Source organism: Thunnus albacares, chromosome 18 (assembly GCF_914725855.1).
Source record: "Thunnus albacares chromosome 18, fThuAlb1.1, whole genome shotgun sequence".
Lineage (NCBI taxonomy): Eukaryota > Metazoa > Chordata > Actinopteri > Scombriformes > Scombridae > Thunnus > Thunnus albacares.
Genome location: NC_058123.1, coordinates 17,211,561 through 17,229,204, shown reverse-complemented (window position 1 = coordinate 17,229,204; position 17,644 = coordinate 17,211,561). Strand labels below are relative to the sequence as shown.

The 17,644-nt window shown below is 37.5% G+C and overlaps 1 protein-coding gene and 1 long non-coding RNA gene across 3 annotated transcripts; one reads left to right on the top strand and one right to left on the bottom strand.

Moving 5' to 3' along the window:
* The first annotated feature begins 791 nt into the window (after positions 1-791).
* Positions 792-13,120, top strand: pde6b (phosphodiesterase 6B, cGMP-specific, rod, beta). Of its 2 annotated transcripts, XM_044334679.1 has the most exons (24): positions 792-1,130; positions 1,224-1,505; positions 1,714-2,025; positions 4,131-4,283; positions 5,293-5,382; positions 5,508-5,648; positions 5,748-5,822; positions 5,956-6,020; positions 6,287-6,353; positions 6,464-6,511; positions 6,625-6,774; positions 7,058-7,201; positions 7,409-7,474; positions 7,639-7,788; positions 7,904-8,011; positions 8,202-8,311; positions 8,891-8,978; positions 9,159-9,259; positions 9,373-9,480; positions 9,565-9,628; positions 9,761-9,835; positions 10,514-10,597; positions 10,861-11,014; positions 11,112-13,120. In XM_044334679.1, exons 2-24 carry the CDS (start codon positions 1,347-1,349, stop codon positions 11,168-11,170), a joined length of 2,571 nt encoding a protein of 856 aa, XP_044190614.1. In that variant the 5' UTR covers positions 792-1,130; positions 1,224-1,346; the 3' UTR covers positions 11,171-13,120. The 2 variants fall into 2 exon arrangements, with proteins under 2 accessions (XP_044190614.1, XP_044190613.1); XM_044334678.1 differs by having other exon boundaries at positions 792-1,505.
* Positions 13,121-13,824: 704 nt separating this feature from the next.
* On the bottom strand, positions 13,825-16,653 carry LOC122968531. The gene is made up of 4 exons (XR_006398840.1): positions 16,547-16,653; positions 15,861-15,915; positions 14,075-14,173; positions 13,825-13,918 (listed from the first exon to the last, which is right to left on the bottom strand). It is a non-coding gene; the product is annotated as an uncharacterized LOC122968531 (long non-coding RNA).
* Positions 16,654-17,644: the final 991 nt, after the last annotated feature.

The window sequence follows — 17,644 nt, the reverse complement described above, 5'->3', positions numbered from 1 at the left end:
TGTTCCCTGCTCTGAATGAAAGGATTTTCTCACAGTCCATCTCTGTCTCTCATTTTATGTGTGTGTGTTTTGTGTTTCTTTCTAACAATACTATTCCATGAATGTCAAATCAGACGCTCTAAAGTAGCTCTCTCTCTTTCAGCCCTTTCAGCATGACGACAGATACACTCTCTAATCATCATATCGCTTAAAGCTGTGGAAACACAGAAAGGTACTGCAGGTGGACTGCATTAAAGATTGAATGTGGAGAAAGACAGAGAGTTGGGGTGCTGAGATAATCAGGTAGTGTCCTAACTAAATAGGGCTTATGCCAGAGGAGGCCTTGTTTAATAAGGACTTAAAGAGCTTGTACAGGTACTGTAGGCCTGCATGCGTGACAGAGACAGACAGAGACAGAACACTGAAAAAGACAAAACAAACTGAAAAATAATATGGAGAGGATAAAGAAAAATACTCATGAATATATAATTGTATCTTGTAAATGTCATGTTGATGCATACACAAAGCCTGCCTGACAAAGATTTTGATTTTTATCATTTATTTTTTTAGTTCAATGTGTCACATTGTTAGTTTTTTTTGTCTTTGTGTAAATTTATTCAAGTCAGAGAAAGAACTATGAATATAAATAATTCAATTTGAACTTGACTTTTAAATTAACTGTCAAGGAAATGCTCACTTGAATTAAATGTTAAATTGAGAATTCATGAGTGCAGTGAAAAAGAGAGTGATATGTTATTGTACATATTGATTTGTATAGCTTTTGTGTGAAATCTGGGTGTTTTACATACAGAAGATTTTCCTGCACATTTTGATCTAATGTGATTTATTCAACCTAACTGTGCTGTCATAAAGGTGCTGAATGTACTGAAGCAAACTGGGGCTGGATCATATGGCCCACATATCTGTTACTAGATGATCAGCTGACGAGTTTAGCATAGGCAGATCCCTGCTAACCTTCAGCACTATCTGCTGATGACAGATGGATTGTTTGGATTCAGCCCTCTGACTACTCCTCAGGGCTCTCCCTCACTCAGTCCGCTCATCCCACTAACAGGGGGTGGGATTATCTTTTTTTTATCTGCGTTTGAATGTGTCCACCTCTGTTTTCCCCCTTTCTGTGTAACAATTGGGTAAGGTCTGGTTTTATTTCGGAGGTCTAAACTGGAGAATACGTAGACGTTTTTGTACCTGTTTTGCATATTTTGTCTTTTACTTTTACTCAGACATTTGGAGAAGTTGGAGGTAGCTCATTTAGAGCAGTGTTGGACCAAGCAGGAGCTTCATCGCTGACCTGAAGAAGGAGACGACAGGGACATTTTGGAGGAGAAGAGGAGACAGAAGGAACCATGGGTGTGCAAAAGGAAGATGTGGAAACGTTCCTCAAAGGGAACCCTGCGTTTGCGCAACAATACTTTGCCAAGAAGATGAGCCCAGACTTCATATCGAAGGTGTCAGGACTCCCAGAGAAACAGGTTGACTTCAGCCAGCTTCAGGAGCTAAGTCAGGTAAATGAAATTATTTCACTACTTGTTTATTAAGAAGAAAAAGAGCAGGTAGAGACTATTGACCAAACTTTTTCATGGTTGACCAGCCTGATTTGCCCAACATATACAGTATAACCTTTGCCAAATGCCTGAATTCACTACCATCCTTCTAATCTTCTCTACTGAAACCAAATTTTAAAAATTGGCCTATTTTTCTCTCTTTTTCAAGGTTGAAGAGAGCCGAATCATGTATGACCTGATCAAAGACATGCAGGAAAACATCAACGTGGAAAAGGTGGTCTTTAAGATCCTGAAGAGAATCACTGCTCTCATCCACGCTGACCGGTGCAGCTTGTTCATGTACCGGCAGCGGAACGGCATTGGAGAGCTCGCAACAAGGCTCTTCAACGTTACCACGGACTCCGAGTTAGACGATTGTGTGGTGCCACCAGACTCTGAGATCGTCTATCCACTGGACATGGGAATAGTCGGACACGTGGCTCTGACCAAGAAGACTGTTAATGTTAAAGATGTCAAAGAGGTAAGTGGGGGGAGTGGGGGGAAAGGCACCATTTAAAACTAATCCTGAGCTTGGAAAGATAAAACCCTATGTGGATGGAGAGCAGTTGAGTCGTCACAGTGTCATTCATGATACGACCATCAGATGACGCCACAGCTGTCAATTTTCAATCCTACACATCGTGGCTTTAAATAATAATTAGAAGTTTATGTTCTTAGCGACTTATTTGAAAGTCATTGTAGCTCGTAAGAGTGATGTAAGCGTTGTGATTTTCACTTAAGTGTACTTAAGTGACAAATATTAAATCTGCTTTAGAGACACTTTTTATGTAAAAATATCGGCAAGTGGGGCTGCAACACAGAGCAGGATCCCAGTGTTGCCAACTTGTCCAAATAAATTTCTGGTGTAGGGTTTTGGCTTTTGCCAGTAAATCCTTTAACTTGAAATCTAAGTGTAACAACAGGAAACTGATCTATAAGTACGAAGTTACAGATGGAGTAAGCATCAGCCAATAATGTCTTGATGCTCTTCTTATTGCATCATGAAAGTCTTGCAGTGTGCAGCCTGGTCTTCATTTTTACAGCTTTTAAGATGCTAACAGGCAATCAAAACTCAAGATGACTGGCATGTTGAAAAAGGAATATTATCCCTTAAAAGTAATTCTAGGACAAGTGTTGATAGCTCACATTTGAAAAAAGCAACAAGGCCACGGCCATGAGGACTGAACTGTTCAGAATAAGAATAAAAACACAAGGAGAAACTGTCTGAATGATACGATTTAGTCAAAAGAGGTAGGACAGATGTGTAATTCAAACCTATTTTTAGAAAAGCTGTTTGATACAAACTATAAATAATATTCTATCTATATTCTATGGTCTCACAGATTTAATTCGTGGGGTGGTTATCAATAATGCACAGGTGTAGAAGTGCAACTTATGGGTAGTGTTAACACATAGCCAAGGTTTAAAACATAGTTTTAGCACCTAGCACCAGCGTTAGCAGCTACTCTTCTGTTTATGAAGAAGAAATTCAATAATATTTTTATGATGTCAAACTGAACAGATGTAATGTTTGGACATTAGTGGCAGGTCCTTTATAAATCTGCATATTTTATTGAATTACATCATACATAAAAGCCATTTCCAACACTTTAGATTGTAGACAAGTGAAACAGGAGTTAATAACATGTGTCTATACTTGACCAAGTGAGGGTTTAAATCCCCTTGTCAGACATAATCCATTTATTTCCAGAGCCCATCAGCCTCTGCTCTAGCTGGGGATTAGACGCCTCTGGCATTTAGTCAGCAGGAATGTAAAACAGATCAAAACTGGTTTCCTTTACACTGCATTGATACTGTACAGTGTGTCTGTAATATACCTTAAAATCAGGATTTTAATGGAGCAGATATTTACATCTGGTTTTCAAAGATACCCACCTGAACATATACTGTACCCATTTTAAATTAGTACTATAGTTTTATGATGACATCATAAACAGCTGGGAAACAGCTGGTTGATCCTATGATCATGAGACATTTTATTTTTGTAAATCATGTAGAGGACATGCCTGGTAATTCTTACTTTCAGTCTCTGTACAATGATTTCTGGGATTTTTTCCAAAGACGTTATTGTAAATTATTTGTCATCTGGGTTACTATTACAATTGTGGTTTACTGTACACACTTTACAAGCGTAGAATTGCCTACCAGGAGACATTTTAAAAAAAACATTCATAAAAATATTCATTTGACGGTAATTAATGTAATTTATTAATGATAGATGAGAAAAACCATTAACCTCTAATAAATCATTCATTCAATCATGACTCAGACAAAACTCTACAATATACTAAATATAGATGAAGAGTTTGAAAAATTTAACATGTCTGATGTTCTAAAGCAACTATAATGTTAAGTTAAATTACATAAACTGTATATTATATTATAAATAAATTTAATTTTGGACCAAACCTTTTCTTCAAAACAAAAATGGGGAATAAGAGATGGGTTTTTTGTGTACTCAGTAACAATAATGAAAAAGTTTGAAATGTAACATGAACGAAGTTCTGCATGTGTTTAGTATTTCTGTACTGTATATACTAATAGCAGGTATTTGCTGTCTTTCAGAACCAGTACTTCAGCTCATTCGTCGACGAACTCACAGAGTACGAGACCAAGAGCATTCTGGCTGCGCCCATCCTCAACGGCAAAGACCTGGTGGCCGTCATTATGGCTCTCAACAAGACCACAGCAACACATTTCACTCCCGAAGATGAAGATGTGAGTCCCACACAAGTGCACACAGTCTGACAGATAATTACACACTCAATCACTACAGTATATCAAACCATGAAAATAATTCTATAAAAGAGCACTGACATCAGCCTACTGTCTCTTTGGGCTGTGTATTGCTGGGAGGGAATTCCCTTTGAGCCGACTGGTAGGTTATTAAGGTCTTTACGAGGAGGGGGACCAGAGTGTGTTCAATATGTGTCAGGTCAGTAATCCATCCCGCATGATAATATCATCCCAATTAGGAATAAACTAAGCTTCAAAAAGGAAATAAGCCTGAGGGAAGACAGGTTGGTTATAAACTTAGACCCACACAAGCTTAATGCCTTTTTTTAATACCATGTAACTATTAGACACATTATTTTATCAACCAAAAAATCCTGTACTGTATATTGTGTGTCTGAATGACAGTTAAAGCAAGAAATAAAGCAAATTCCCATAAAATATACTTAAAAATATACTTAAATATGAATAAATACAGTTTACAAAAAGATTTTAATGTGTTTCTAGTAGTTGTGTTTGCCAGGATTGTTAATCGTTACCTTTAAATGAACACATTAATAATGGGCTTTCATTAGACGTGAGAAAATCACTTTGTTTAAAACAGTCTAATAAATAATTAGGTAATAAGAAATAATTCAACTGACAACGTTTCTTGGTTATATAAAAAAATACTTTTTAGTGTTTTTTAATAGAAGCTTAACCAAGAATAGAGTGTAATCACTTTGTCAAAATGCTTGAATTATTGTGCTTTTAAAATTAGTAATCCTCTGAGTAGCTGTCACTGCTTTCAGTACATTTACTGTATATAGTCTGTATATGTGCAGGTGAGGTTATTGTACATATTGTTTTTAAAAAGCACACCTTGTCGACTTTGCCATGTACTGTAACGTTTCTCTCTCTCTGCAGTTTCTTATGTAATCACACATCACCACATCTAATATTGTGTCATATCATGCTTTTATGTTGCTTTCTTTTCTCCTGTTTGTCCATTTAGCTCTTTTTAAAGTATCTGAAAATTGCCAGTCTGAACTTGAAGATCTACCAGTTGAGTTACCTCCACAGCTGTGAGACACGTAAAGGACAGGTAAACGACATTCACTCGCAGACTTCACTCTTAGGATTCAACTTTTCATTCTATGTATATGTTGCAAATTACATAATTACTGCATTAACTGAACTCCTGTGCTGCATGTGTGTTATGTGTCCTAGCTGCTGCTGTGGTCTGCCAACAAGGTATTTGAAGAGCTGACAGACATTGAGCGACAGTTTCACAAAGCCTTGTATACAGTGCGAGCCTACCTCAACTGTGACCGCTACTCTGTTGGTTTACTAGACATGACGAAGGAAAAGGTACTTTATGTTTCTGTGTCTTTGCCTCTAATATCCTACACATTTATTACCACAAGGTGCTGACTTTTTCTATACATTTTTGTGTCTGTCTCCTTCCAGGAGTTCTTTGACATCTGGCCAGTGTTGATGGGAGAGCAGGCACCTTACTCTGGTCCTGTAACCCCAGATGGAAGAGTACGTTCTTTACATCTTATTTGATTTATCTAACTCATAACATATTTAATATAACATTTCAGAGGTAGACATCACCACTCATCACTTGACTTTTCTATAACTGTCTCATCTGTGTGTTTTATTTCTTCTTCAGGAGATCATTTTTTACAAAGTGATTGATTATATATTACATGGAAAGGAAGACATCAAAGTAATACCGTAAGTAAATCCTTTCTTTTTTTCTTTTGGAAAATTTGCCTCAGTCTAAATAATCATGATTTTATTTTTATATTTATATTTTTTTATGTGGTAAAGTAATAATATGACAGTAAAAGATAAGTAAATAAGCCTTAGTTACTAGATTTTTTTTAAAAGCTAAGCAATGTTATTTAAGTTAAGATAGAGATAGATTAAAAAAAAAAAACTAATAACAATGATCAGTCTGACAATCTGTGCTCATGCCTGCTAAATTGTCTGTCACACAGCAATCCAGCCCCAGATCATTGGGCCTTGAGTAGCGGCCTGCCCACTTATGTTGCTGAGAGCGGTTTTGTGAGTTTCTCTTTATTCCATTACCACAAACTTTTGGATCATTTAACACCAAATTCACGCACTTGCACATTTTCCACCTTGATCAATCTGTTCTATTTCTCCTCCTTTAGATTTGTAACATCATGAATGCAGCAGCTGATGAGATGTTCCAGTTTCAGGTACAAGAGTTGAAAAGGCCTCACACTGCTGAAGGGAAAATAGATTATTTTACAAATACCAGTAGGGATATCAGACAAATGACATTTGCTCGCTTGTTATTCCAATATTGCAGACTGAGCCGCTCGACAGCAGTGGTTGGACCATAAAAAATGTTCTCTCGCTGCCAATCGTCAACAAAAAAGAAGAGATAGTCGGTGTGGCCACTTTCTACAACAGAAAAGATGGAAAGCCTTTTGATGATCAGGATGAGCAGCTCATGGAGGTATATTAATCACTCTTACCTAACTCTGAATTCTGTCACATAATTAAATTCATTAAAATTTTGGGGAGTTTTTTGAGTTTTTATATGCATCAAATTGTTCTACATTATACATGTATAGTTCCTCACTATTGATGACGTACATACTTTCAATGACATCTTGGTATGACTTGGTTAAGAAAGGTTCACCTAGCAAAGAGAGGAAAAAGAATATCCTCTATAGACACACATACTGTACTGTACAGATTGTGCTACCTCTGATCTTCTGCTACTGCTTGTCTTGCAGGCTTTGACCCAGTTCCTGGGCTGGTCAGTCTTGAACCCGGACACTTATGACAAGATGAACAAGCTTGAGAATCGAAAGGACATTGCCCAAGACATGGTGCTCTACCATGTTAAATGTCGGGATGATGAAATTCAAAATATCCTGGTCAGTACATTATATCTTTTTTCCACCTGTTAATTGATTATAAACATTTGAATCTTCAGGAAAGCTTTATAAAAAATTCCAGAGTGCACCACAAACAATCAAGCATCCAGCTGACAAAAGCTTCATGTTTCAGCACTTTCTGTTCAAACACATTGTGGGAGGTTTAACTATCTCTGTGCTTGTACTTGGTTTTCTCATCTATCCCAGAACACCAGAGAGCGCTTCGGCTGTGAGCCAAGAGAGTGTGAAGAGGAAGAGCTCCTAGAGATCCTGGTAATACTAAAACTTGTCTCTAATGTGATGTCCATCGCATGTAATTTCATCTTTAGAAGAGTGTGACACTATATTTAAGCAGAGCTGTCTGTCTGCCAGTGCTGTGAATGTGCTGCATTCTTTACTTACTTCCTCTGTTTTTGTTCTTCTCATTTCCCTGTTAGAAAAAAGACCTACCTCCACTGATTAAGAAGTTTGAGATCTACGAGTTCCACTTTTCAGATTTTAACTGCACAGAGATGGACCTGGTGAGGTGTGGGATCCAGATGTACTACGAGGTCGGGGTGGTCAAGAAGTTTCAGGTCCCTCAAGAGGTGATCTAAGACACACAAATGAACACAAACACATACAAGTATATCTTCAAACTGTGCAGATTTGTTCCGTTTTGGTTTTGTGATGTAATTATTCATAATTCATGCGGTTATTCAGGTGCTGGTTCGTTTCATGTACTCAGTCAGTAAGGGCTACAGGAGAATCACCTACCACAACTGGCGTCATGGCTTCAACGTGGGACAGACCATGTTTACTCTCTTAACGGTATTATTTTGTGTGTTGTTTCAGCCTCCGTTTACAGTCAAAGTAATTTAAATTTCTGCAGGGACAATATGTTCCACTTTGATGCCTGCAAGTTTAAAAAATGCAAGACAGTGACAACATTTAGGTCTTTGCTGGACTCTACAGAAGCATGTTATGGATTCTGTGTATTTTCTTTGTTTGGACCACTCAGACGGGAGTACTGAAGCGATACTACACTGACTTGGAGGTGATGGCCATGATAACTGCAGGCTTCCTCCATGATATTGATCACAGAGGGACCAACAACTTGTACCAGGTCAAGTAAGTGCTATCTTCAATCAATTTTAGCACAGCATGATAATCAACTTACAAAGACTCTAAACTTGCTGGAGATGAGTTATCCTTCACAGTGTACATTGTGTCTGATTTTGTTTAAGTCAAAGTTACTTTATTTTTGTGTGGTAAGGCAGCTGAAAGGGGAGACTGCTTCAAAATAGTCTGCATTAATGATGTATTCAGATGCTTATGTATATATCAGAAATATGGATTTCCAACACAGATGTTAGTCAACCTAAACTTCAAATGTTTCCAAAGCTTTTTAAATGTATCTTAAGCCTTTCAGACGTAATGTTCACCATAATGGATTATCTCTCAAGGAAATTTTAAGTCTTTAAAAGTTGATTTTATTCTATTATGACATGAACAGCGACTAAAACCAGCAGCTACAGGGTTACCTATATAAAGAGTCATGTGGTTGAGTCTATTTTTCAAAGTGGGTGATAATTTGTAGAAAATTATTCACATTGTCAACACCAACGACTTTAAATTGATAGTGATCATTGTTAATCTCATGTTTAATCCATCTGATATAAATCTGAGGGATTCTATTTTTGCCAACAGGTCAGGTAACCCTCTGGCCAAACTGCACGGCTCCTCCATCCTGGAACGACACCATCTAGAGTTTGGAAAGTTCCTGTTGTCTGACGAGGTGAGAATGAAAATTAACTAGAGAGTAATTTACATCCTGTGCCACTTTTTACTCCCACACGGACAGGTCATTTGATAGCACATTTACATCTCTCAAGTACGTCACTGAAACTTCTTTGTCACATCTTCCAGTTGTTTACTATGACTGATGCTCATTTCTCTCCTCCCATATCACCTGCAGTCACTGAATATCTACCAGAACCTTAACAGGCGACAGGTAGACCATGTGATTCATCTCATGGACATTGCAATCATCGCCACTGACCTGGCTCTTTATTTCAAGTCAGTACAGTCTCTCACTTACTCACTCTTTCATCTTTCTCTCTTGTCTATACAGTAAAAACACACAATACATAATAAATAGTAATACAGCTCCTCTCCTCGTACCTTTCTAGGAAGAGGACCATGTTCCAGAAGATTGTGGACCTTTCACACACATATGAGGAAGAAAAGAAGTGGGTTGACTTCATGTCTCTAGAAACAACCAGAAAAGAGATCGTCATGTGAGTACAACAAGCACACACACACACACACCGTTATTTCTTTCCTTTACATTTCTGTGATCCTCTAAATTGTTTCCATTTCAGGGCAATGATGATGACTGCATGTGACTTGTCAGCTATCACCAAGCCTTGGGAGGTACAGAGCAAGGTGAGAAATACAAAAAAAAAAAATGAATCACATTAGTGACTCACTGAATGAATAGTGATTCAGTTAACTGTGTCTTAACTGTGTTTGTGGGCTGCTACTCCAAAGATGACTGTGTGTGTGTGTATCCTTCAGGTTGCCTTGTCTGTGGCAGCAGAGTTTTGGGAGCAGGGTGACCTGGAAAGGACAGTACTGGAGCAAAACCCCATTGTGAGTTTACAATTAGTTGTATTAAATGTTTTTATGGGTGTCTATGTGAAAATATGCCAAATAAAGGCTTGGGTCAGTAAATAACTGTATGTATCTGTGGAGCGTCATGGCTGGTTCTAATCACGGAGTAACATGTTAGTTTTTGTTGTTTTATTTTTGCATGTTTTTTGTTTAAAGCTGATGCTGACTGGCTTAGCTGTGAGGCACCCATTGGCCCGTTGCTGTCTGGACATGTCTAGCAAACAATGATCACAAATCTGTCATGAATCTGCAAAAACAGAACACAATAAACTTGCAGCCCCTTATAAACAACCAGCCGGATAAATGTCATCTCAGGCATTTAGTTCTCTTTAATGGAAGAGTGTTAAAAACACTAAAAAAAAAAAAGGCCACAAGAAAGGTGAACTATTCAGCAATCTATCAAGAGAAAAGTTGATTTTAATCAATTTTAAAGTAATAAAAATAGAATCGAATTTATGGAACATAATTTCCTCCTTGCTTACTGCTGGAGAGCTGGTCAGCAGCATTGAGCTTAGTGCTGCCACTGATGCTGTTGCTGAGCATACAGTACTACTGTATTACAATAATGTAAAGATGAAGTCTGACTACTGACTGATTTCCTGGACTGTTAATATGATGTTTTTGAGTGCCACAAACAGTTTCTTTCCCTCCCACCAGCCCATGATGGACAGGACCAAAGCAGCGGAGCTTCCCAAGCTACAATGTGGTTTCATTGACTTCGTCTGCACGTTTGTCTACAAGGTAATGTTTAACATTGCATTTTGACTGATGAACTAAACAGTACATGGTTCCTTTTTAGTCTAGGTAAATGAAATCAGTTTTTCAACATGTTCTTTGGGGCGTGTTCCCAGTCCATTTTATATTTTTGTGCAATTTTTGGTGCAAAGGTTTTACCAACAACATAAAAGCCAACAGCTCATTTATTTTCACTGAAGCATCAACAAGTATGTACAAACTCCCCTCACCTAAACTGTTGTTTTCATCTTTCATCCCTCTTACCTCAGGAGTTCTCTCGCTTCCACCCGCAAATCACACCCATGCTAGACGGCATCTTGAACAACAGGTATGAGTGGAATGCTAAAAAGGAAGAGTACGAGGCTAAACTCAAGGCTATAGAGGAAGAGAAGGCCGCAAAAGAGGCAGCCACAGGCAGTAAAGGTGAAATGAGAACATCGAACCTAAAAAAGTAAAAAACATTTTTGTTCCCGATTCACAAATATATTGACTTTTTTTGTCTGTGTTCTTTGTCCACTAGCTCCTGCAAACAATCCCAGTGGTGGAGGCTCAGGCTCCAAGACCTGCTCAGTGTGCTAAAACATCTCAGAGCTGTGCACATGATGTGAGTGCACACAGACAGCACGTGACAGACTGACTTTGTCTCACCTACCGAGGAAAAAAATGCAATAAAGTCAGGAAGACGGATACAAGAGTGTAAGCAGAGCCCCGTAGTATTTCTTCAGTAAAAACTGGTGCCGATCAGAAAGGAAAAACTGAAACAAAGAAAGAATCCTCACCGAACAAAGCAATGTTTTTATCATTATGGGACACGACAGGGCAGGACACCACCACGCCTTGGGAAAACATCACTGAGGAACAATAGAAACAGCCAGTCATGGCTACTTTTACTTCAGGTTACATTGACGGAAAGCTGCCCATCCCTGTCTTAAAATTATTTGTATTTACATATGAATATAGAGTCAAGGTGATTTTTGCATTTCAGGTTTCTCTCATCCTCATAACCGTTTCCTTATCTCTTGAGGATTCACGTTAGCTACAGTGGGTGTATGTGTGGACATATATGTTTGTGTATATACTGTATGTGGTTTCCTTGTTGTGAGTCATGTTTCTCAAATGTACAGATGACCACAACCTTTTATATTTTTTTTTTTCCGGTCTCTTAAACGTAGATATTTAATACAGCGAGCGTCACAGGATACAACCTGTAAATACATGTGTAGTAAATAATACAAATGTTCATTATACATAAGAGTGAACATGCAGTTTTGTTTTCAAACAGGCAACAAGTAATTATTTTTATCTGAAGATGGTACAAAATGTTTGGAGTTCTATTTTGTCATATATTGTGAAATATTGTAAAATTTGTTTTAGGCTTCACAGAACAGTTAGATTGAAATGTCATATCATCCTTTATTAGTGAACTACTGTACATTATATTCCATAAGGTTTATGTAATGTTCACTCCTTCCAGTCATTTACTATTTACAAATGAGAGTCTGTTTACTTTTACTGCAGAGAGCCAAAGGTAGATGTTCAGTGCTGCTGAAGTACAGTTACTTCTCATACATATCAATGCAACGCAATAGAGATTTAAGTTTACTGCCAGCAAACAAGCGTTTAGATGCTTATTCATGATGCCTTTATATTGTACATATGTGTGAGAGTAGCTTAGAATATATTTTACAAATATTACAAATGTCTTATTAAGTAAGAACAAGTTGACATTCAGCTCTTATCTGTAAAATTGGGTGGTTCCAGATAAGACTGATTCATTCAGGTTATTCTATTGTTTAAATCTTACTTAACTGTCATATTATAAGCTGAATGATTGGACTTCACCATAAGCTTAATTCAAATTTTTAAGCTTACTGTAATACAGCAGCAGTACTAAAAAACTTTCTCAAAGCTGCAAAAAACCCCAGAAAAACCTAGTTGTACATTAATGTCCATGTGGAAATGAACCTCTGCGGTGGACCTATCATGTGTTTTGATGTCAGAGGGAACTGAAACACCTCAGGAAACATATGAAGAACATGCAAACTGCACAAAAAAAGAAAAGACTGTCGTGCTGTGAGGCAGCGGTGTTAACCACTGAGCCTCTAATAACAATCCCTGAAGATGGGCCTTGAAGGCGACAAGGGAACAAAGCTGTTTGAGACAGCACAAAGGAGCAACTGAGCTTCTTGTAATGACTTGTACAGATTCCATCCCTGTAAATATAAAAAAAAAATATTTTTCTAGTTGAAATATAGATGCTTATTTTTTAATTAGTAAGTTACTGAAATTTGAGCGCACTAGCAAAATGAGTCAAGTAATTTCTTATTCCCCTTATTTACTGAAATATGGTTTTATTGTGCTTGTCTCAATTTACTGGTGTACAAGTATTCCACGTATGGAAAGAAGGAATGTACCCATAACATTCTTAAATAGACTTACTTTACTTTATGGTCAGTATTTTAAAGCTTGCCTCCTCATGTGCTCCATGTGTACGTGACGACCCAAATAAAGCAAATGTATTTTTATGGAGGTAACTGGGTGACTTATTTCTGTGTATTAAAACTTTTTTTTGAGACTTACAAACAACCTAAAGGAGAAGATAGCTTGAAATTTTGCTTGAGGTTTGGTAACTCACTACATATCACTAATCTGACTTATTATTGGAATCAAGTAAAGCTAAATTTGGTTTATTTAGTCATATGCAGCATCATGAAATATAGGAAAACCTCATCTGGATTCACATTATCTACAGGAAAATGATTTTTGCCTTCATTATAAAGCACTAGCTTGCACTGTATAATTGTATAATGCAACGCAGACTTCATAATGAAGATTACAACATTACACAACACACAAGAGTATTGAGGGAACACTTCTGTCCACACTGCACTTTCTACTACTGGTCCATGACCCCAATCCTGGGATTGCTGCTAAACTAGGCCAGGATTACAACCATGCTCATCTCCTACTGAAGGACAGGTGTGTACACAAACACACACACACACACACACACACACACACACACACACACACACACACACACCTGCTCTAGTCACAAAATCTGTGTACAGTTTGTTCTTTCTTTGCATTCAGCAAACAAACTACACCTGAAGAACAGCAGAGAGTCAAGTGTTTTGAAATAAGACCTTCTTAATTGAATGATATTAACTAGTTTTATGAAAACTATAAAATCAACCCTTGCAAAAGCCATAAATAACACCCCAACACTTCAATTTTTACATGAAAAATAATTTGTGTTTTTATTGAGTTTGGAACATATCAACACAGGTCCAGAGATTGTTCATTTCAGGATGGTGTCAGAATTTGCTGCAGAGAAGAGAAGAGGAGAGAGAACAAGCAGAAATATATAAATAAGACATTTTCTCATTAATTTGACACAATGTCATAATCTTTTAGATAAACAACATGCTTGTGTGACAGACAGGTAAAGAGACAGGAACAAAGACAGTGTGACTGTGTTACCTTCAGCCAGCTGTTTGTTGATACGCTCCTGCTCCTCTCTGGCCTTCTTTTCTGCTTCCTCAATCTTCCTCTCCTCCTCAGCAATGGGCTTTAGGTACTCTGAACAATAACAAAAACATCATGACGGATCGATATTTAAAACAAATGCTGGACATTTTTATTTTAGCTTTATGTAGTGTGAGAAATATCTCGATGACAGGTGGAATCATACTCGTCTATCATTGTGTAGACAGATTTACAGACATTTATAGGTGTACAGTACTTTATAAATCAGAGCAGACCTATGTCTCAATCCAAGTGGCTGTACAACATTATCAACAGAGCCAAGCCGATATATCAGCCAATATGAGCTTATTGCAAATATGTTGGTATCAGTGTGCATACAGGAAATGTCAGCCAACATGTAAGAGGAAATTGCAGAACAGAAATGCCAACTACGTTTGAGGTAAATTACAAAAAGTGTCTCAATCACAATCTGTCCACCAGAGAGCACAGACTGGTTCATTTTTCAACTGTAAAATGTCCCTCTAAATATGTATCATGGTCATGATATATCAGTATCAGCCTCAATAATCCAGTATCAGGCTATGAACACCACACTATTAAGCATCTTACGTCCCATGAAAAAATAAGAAATGTTTTAAAACAAGTGATGTTTCCTGAAATTATCTCCTGACTTAAAGTAAGTGTGTAGTCCAAGCGCACTCGCCTCTTACTTAATTTGTTTGTCTCGTGATGTAAGGACTATTTAAGGACTTAAAATGTATTTCCTTGGATACAGACTTGTATTTTGACATGGGCAGACACTTGCTGTTTATTGTTTATGTTTATTGGATTTTAAAAACTTAAATGAGGTTTGTCAAATAGGCAGCAGAGTAGTAAAACTGCAAGTAAATATATCAATTAGCCTATATTTTTAGTTTGCACAACTAAAAAGCAGCACCATTATACCCATGCTATCAAGAGCGGGACCAAGATATACTTACAGTAAACAGCTGCCTGTTTACTGTTTATTTCATTACCATTCAACATTTCAACATGTAAATAAACAATATAAATAAAACCAAATAATAGGCTCAATTTTAGGCACCCAAAATGTGATTTGGAGGTTTTCAGGGGGTCCTAGATGTTAATTATGGGGTCTGAGACCACGTGTATTTTAGACAGTGGCTTTATGTTGATGGCTGAGATGCTTTGAGAAGTAGTCTTTGTATTTCATTTAAATCATACTGACATAAAAATATACATTTCATATATCAAACACTCACACCCTGTAGATTTCACAGGCCTACCTATCACCAAGCTATGACATAGATAAATTAATGTGTACTATAATGATAACAAAATATAAGCAAGTCCCACTATATGGTCAATCCATGTCAAATCAGACAGAATCCAGGAAAGTGGCTGCAGCACCATCTTACACATTATATTATATTACATTACATTATATATTTTACAGGTCTTGCTTTTGGGTTCAATCAAAATCTGAGACGGTGCTGCATCAACCTTATTTGATTTGACAAGGAATGACACTGTAGTATGTTAATAGGCCCTTTTCCCAAGGAGACACTTTGACCTGTCATAGTAGGGAAAGCAAAGGTATACTAATATTAAATTAACGGTAGCTCTAGTTTATTGTCCCAGCAATCCCTGACAGTTACAGTGAGCCAGCATGCACAATAACAGGACCCTGAAACTGAAGCAGCCAAATGAAATCAGCTATCATTCATTTTATTACAATTACATTAATTACAGCTTTTCTCATACAAACACATGGACTTACCAAACCTCTGTTTGCCATAAAACATGCCAAGCAGCAGGGCAGACCATCTGGCCGTCTGAAATAAAGAGATTCAGCTGTGTTAACTAGTGAAACTACTATAACTATGACTGATATCAACCAGCATAACTGTATGAGATAGCAAACATGGGCAATCGAGCCAGAAACTTTATCCTTATTTCAAGATTTTCACTGCAACACTTTCCTGATGTGACTATCTATCATTTTCAACTTTTTTTCCCTACAGTTCTGTGTTTAATAAAAACCCTGCGTCACAGCTTAGTTAACTTTAGCTGCACACAAACCACGCTGAGTAGGGCGAAGTTCAGTTTTTCTGACCTTCTAGCGACAGTGAATAAGGTTAACTAGCTGTCGACTGTAATGACACATTAAGCTCATTGACAACTATCTTAACGTTAGTTATTTTAATCACGAACACCGCAACAGACAGATGTGGAAAAGGCTGCAGATTTTCCAGGTGTTTTTAGCGGACAGTGATTCACCTATGAAAAGTTACCCCTCAATGTCATTGCTAGCAAACATTAGCTAGCATGCTATTCGAATAACGGACATTAACAGCCATGTCGGTGACAGCCCCGCATTTTGAGAGGTGTGCTGGAGATTTTAAAAAATCACCTTCCTTTGAATTTTTAAAATCTATTTAAAACAATCTTTAAATAACTTATTACCTTGATGAGCGGCGACACAGCGACTGGAGGAACCATGGTGAAGACAGCGAGGAAGTGTGTTCTTCTTCTTTGACGTTTAAAGGCAGTTTGCAAACAACGAATTGGCGCATTACCGCCATCGACTGGTGGAAAGTGGAGCAGCATGTCTAGTATTTGCAATATCCATAAAAAAACTCATATTTTCTCAAATTAGTTCGTCTAAGATACTGAAATAGGATTTTACAACACTTGTTTATTGAGTTATTTTGTAGAATATCCGTTAGATCAAAGTGTACTTTTATCTTTCTGAGGTTTTAAATCACCTTCTTCCTCATATGTCTGACAGTGTAGCATAACATGCTCTACTGTTTCATCTTGCCCACAGGATTCACATCTGCCTGTGTTATATTTACCTATTTTGAATAGTGTACTGTTTAGTCCACTGTGTGCAAATCAAAGTCTTGATATTGTTGTCTCGTCTCTCCTGCTCCTTCCTGCACACCTCATTTCTCTCACTTTTCCTTTGAACTCTGTAAAACCATGATCTCTTCCTCTCTTCCTCCCATTGCTTTTGCCAGCTTTCCTTCAATCTCTGCTTTATAATGTGCTTGATTTCTGTCTTGCTGAAGCTAACTGTCAAATCAATGTGATTATTTTTATGGCCTTCTTTGCAAATTGCAACGTTATCTGCCATTTCATTTCCTAGATATGTGCAAGCACCCACAAAAATATTGCAGACCCATCATTTGAATTCTGTATAATGTTTGTTGTACTTCTATCAAAATGTCTGGTCTGCTGTCTTAATGACTATACGGCAAAATGGCTAGTGATGAGCTTGAATCTGAACAAATGATTGTTCTAGCCTCCCACGTAAAGTGTGGTTTGCTGTTGTTGTAGTTCCTGATGGCTGACACTAGATGTTACTAAAGAGCCACATTTTACTGACTCCCTTCTCGCACATAAACAGTGCAGAGAAAACCCTGTAACATGCCATGAGGAAGTGCAGTTTGCTAATTTTGGTTTGGAAAAGGCCAGTTAAGATAGTCATCAATTAGCCATGCACACATCATAAACATGCACACACATATCTCAGGTTTACAGGCATCACACCACACTGTA

Excerpts from the sequence above, each read along its gene's own strand:
- pde6b (XM_044334679.1), top strand. The coding sequence starts at position 1,347 with ATGGGTGTGCAAAAGGAAGATGTGGAAACGTTCCTCAAAGGGAACCCT. Across the intron at positions 7,789-7,903 it reads AGTTTCAGGTCCCTCAAGAG|GTGCTGGTTCGTTTCATGTA; the intron begins GTGATCTAAGAC and ends GCGGTTATTCAG. Across the intron at positions 11,015-11,111 it reads GGCAGCCACAGGCAGTAAAG|CTCCTGCAAACAATCCCAGT; the intron begins GTGAAATGAGAA and ends TTTGTCCACTAG.